At 46.6% G+C, this 3,984-nt stretch overlaps 1 protein-coding gene across 1 annotated transcript in view; it reads right to left on the minus strand.

Annotated features, from left to right (window-relative positions):
• Positions 1–1,981: 1,981 nt before the first annotated feature.
• The window catches only part of onecut2 (one cut homeobox 2), a 17,826-nt gene continuing 15,823 nt past the window's right edge, over positions 1,982–3,984 (minus strand). The window contains exon 2 of the mRNA XM_011604440.2: positions 1,982–3,984. This exon is cut by the window's right edge and continues 105 nt beyond it. Within this exon, the coding sequence (XP_011602742.1) occupies positions 3,800–3,984 (185 nt within the window). The 3' untranslated portion in view covers positions 1,982–3,799.

Genomic DNA, 3,984 nt, shown 5'->3' on the forward strand with positions numbered 1-3,984 from the left:
CTCTGGAACGCAGCAGCACGCGACAAAAACAAACCAAGCAGCTGCTCACGGGCTGGTCGCCTATCTGTCATCAGAACGATGGTTTTCACATGGCAACAAAAGAAAGAACCAGCAGGACGAACAGAAAAGCTATAGAAAGAGTCCAGACGAGATCGCGGAGAGAAAAAACTAATCTGACAACCCTACATTGTTCTGTAATTCAGTCTAAACATTCATAAACATTTGCCTCCAAAAGTAAAGCTAAGAATAAATTAACAGGCACGGCATCTTAGATGCAACTAACATTCGTAAATACGCATAAATATTTATCAAAAAAAATCAATTACATCTAATTAAATAACATTAAATTATCATTAAGTACAAAACTAGTGTGTTCTAAAACACCTCATAAATAAATATAGCATTGAAAAGAAAGGTAAAGGAACATACATGTAAACTTTGGCAAAGCTGGTAATCAGCAAGGTCAAAGGGTCACAAAGGGGCATTTGGCAACAAAATTTGTTCGCTTAAATTAAATTCAAATCAAAACATTAATTATATTAAAATTTCTTCGCAAAAACCTAGAAGACAAATAGCATCACGTAAACACTTGGCAAAGAATTTTAAGTACTTTAGAAGCCGCCGGGCGCTGCAACCTCCGGGTTTTTCTACCCCCGTCTTTGTTCTTGGGGCGTTTTGGTGGCTGACAGATAAAAACGGCAGGTGGGCATGAAAAATGGCCGCCGGGCCTGAGCCTTTAGCCCCGCCCCTAAACTGGGCGTGGCCAGTCGCAGGGTCAGGCAGGCATGATATCTTTGGATTAGAAGCTTTTACACAGAGAAGGATGGAGAGAAAAAGGAAGGGTAAAGCTATCTGACCGATATTTGAGCAGTTTCTCTCAGCAGACAGAGGGATTTATTTTTTGGTTTTGGTTCTTTAGCGTTCTGTAGCTACGGAGCAGCAGCGGAGCTCCTCCCCGTAAAAAGCCAGCTAACATCCATCCGTGCGGTCCTCCCGCTCACTTCCCCAGCATGGCACTGGTGTGGAATACTGGTCCTTCACCTCTCCGAGCTGATCTCACCTTTCGTTTCTCTGCTGTCAGAAGCAGCTCTCCTGGATTGTCCTGTTTTCTACAAGCGTGGGATGTATGGGGAGCAGGTGTCAGTGTGCTATAAGTACAGCAAAAAATCTTTGGTATGTACTGTACAACCATCATAGCATTCCAGTTGCTCCTCAAACAGCTGGACAAGATGAGGCGGACGTGGGGGGGCAGGGCGGGGGCTTTGGTTACTGCTGTGGGAGATTGTTGGAGGTAGACTTTGTTTAGGGAAACAGACACGACCGGATCGGCCGTTTAAATCTTTGGATGTTGATGGTAACCTGACAGCGACGCCTGAAGATGTGTTGATGCCATGCTGGAGGAACGAACCGCTCAATTAGCAGATGACCCCCCCCTCCTCCTTTAAACCGATTGTTGCTACTCCCTTATACGTATGGACGGCCGAGTTGATTAGCCTACCTGCTAATCCGGAAGGGTTAGGGGGGTTTTTTTGCATACAGCAAATGCAGTTTAGAGTTTTTTACAGGGGGAGAAGCTGCTACTGAAGTGAACGGAGAATCTTTGGTCTGTTAGCTGATGAGGTTTCTGTTGTTCTTTTAACCATTTTTTTTTAACTTTGAAAAACTGCATAGGCACACGTTAAAGACACTCTTCAACCGTGAGAGACACATCACTGTTCAGCCTTTGTGGGGGTGGGAGGGGAGAAAACGCGTCCTCACTCGATTCCTTCCCTCCAACCCGCATGGTTTCACCCTTTTCAGTCCCCAGCATGTTTCCCTTACACACAGTCTGACACTGCAACAGGCAGAACAAAGCTACTCCTTTGATCCCGTGATTTCATCCTTTTCTTCTGTCCTCCTCCTCCTCATCGTTGTCATCCTCCGTCCTCAACATAGTCGCAACCACTCTTTTTTTTCTTTTTTTATCAATAATTATCTTCCATTTAGATTTTTTCTTCTTTGTTGGAACAGCTAGGTGCAGAAAAAGGGTTTTCTTTGGTTTCGATTTGTCAATAAATAGAAAAAGTCTCAAGTGTCCATTTTGTATTTGAAATTGTTCTTAAAGCCTTTGGCTTGCTCGGAACCAGGCTGGTTCTCAATTCGGGTTCAGCTGGAGTGGGGGCTGCTGACTGACACCTTTCCTTTGGTTTGATTCTTTTGGTTTATAGCTCGAGTGAGGGATGATTAATGACCGCAGATGATAAAAACAGTTATATGGTGTTCATCAGCAGCGGTTTCAGGATCTGGAATCGCTCCCTGGTGGTAGGCTGCAGTAAAGGAACAGGCCCTAAGGTGGTTGAGTCTGGCCCCACCACATGAGATGAACCTTCCAGGCATCGTCTTTAGATTGTCCTCTTTAACTATTACAAAGGCCCTGATCCGCCTGGACAGTCCATCCCAGAGGGACCAGACGCTCCACTGGTTCTGCTGGGCTTTATCTGGGGGTGGGTTTACTATTATGATTATAGTGACAATCATAATCATGTAAAATTGCAATTTTTGTCTCCTGTCAGGTCCAAACATGTGACAGTTGGTTGAAATAAGCTAACGTGGCAAAAGAAAACGACAGGATGCGTGAGGGAAACCGCAGGACTCAAAGTCCTTCTTTGGTGCTGTTGCTGTGATTAAAATAGGAATCTTGGGGGAATTCTGCAACCTGACTCTTTAAAGCTGCATGTTTCCTTCTGTCCTGCACATCTTCACTGGCCTGTGTGTGTTTCGGTATGTTATGGTGGGTAAAAACGCCACTCAGAGTTAATGGTGTCCTGAGTTGTGTAAGATGTGTCGGCAGCTCGCCGCGGCAGAGAACCCCAATTCTATTGCAAAGAAAATGTGCTTCAAAATTGTGCTCACATTTGTTGTATAGATGCACCCCTGGGGACCGGAGACCCCACTGAACTGTGAGAGTGAGGAGAAGTTGCAGGTGAACGCTGGATGTGCCTCGACTGTGTGTTGGGTCCGTTGTGTTTGTGCTTGCATCATTAGCATTCATCTTTAAAGAGTCAAATCAAGTGTTTGGTCAGCAGTTCAGCCCCAACGGCAACTAATTCCTATATTCGCTTTAAAATGGACGTAAACCTGAAGGCTACACACACACACACACACACACACCACCACCACCCCTCACCCGCAAACTAGCAAGCAAGCCGAGCAGAGTGCACATAGAAAATGAGTTTGAACCGACGTCATTGTGTGATTTGTGTCTTTGCTTTGGTTAATCTTTAGCTAAGCTTTGGTTTGGTGATTCCTGACTGTGCATCCGCCAAACTTGACCTCACCTCCGCCTCTAACTAACGCCGCCAGCGTCCTGGCCGGGACACGCGAGGGTGTGCATAAGGGTTGATTTGGTTTCCAGCTGGCTTCGCAGGGCTCCTAGCTTATGTTGCATAACAGTAAACATATAGTGTCTTCTAACGTTTGGTATTTTGGGATAGTGTGTCAGTTTCCTGTCCTGACAGAGACATCGGCAGGTCAGGTCAGTGATTATTAACCCCCCGTTCAGGCTCCGTTTAGTTTTATGGATCTAGCACGAGGCTGAAAAAGGCTACTAGTCAGTGCAGTGAGCAGCCCCCCTCTCAGTCTGTCACCCTTGACAAAAGCAAAACACAAAAAAGTAAAAAGTTTGGTTTCCTTCTCCATTTTGTCTGGACAAAACGTTGACCAACCCCCACCCCAAACCACGCCCCAGCCCCATTCCCATTCCCATTCCCATCCACCCCTCCCCCTCCCACCCTTCCCCACCCTTCCTTACTAACTATCATCACGCTTTGGTACAAGTGCTGGACGCTGACGAGTGGCCGCCCGGGCTGCCTCCATCGTCTGTCCATTTGTCCAGGCTGCGGCGGCGGGCGTTCATGAAGAAATTGCTGACGGTGCTGAGCTCCAGACCCAGCTGCTGCGAGATGGTGAGCTGCATCTCCTTGGACGGCCGCTTGTTCTCCTTGA

The sequence above is a fragment of the Takifugu rubripes genome, chromosome 6 (assembly GCF_901000725.2).
Source record: "Takifugu rubripes chromosome 6, fTakRub1.2, whole genome shotgun sequence".
In the NCBI taxonomy this organism is placed as follows: domain Eukaryota; kingdom Metazoa; phylum Chordata; class Actinopteri; order Tetraodontiformes; family Tetraodontidae; genus Takifugu; species Takifugu rubripes.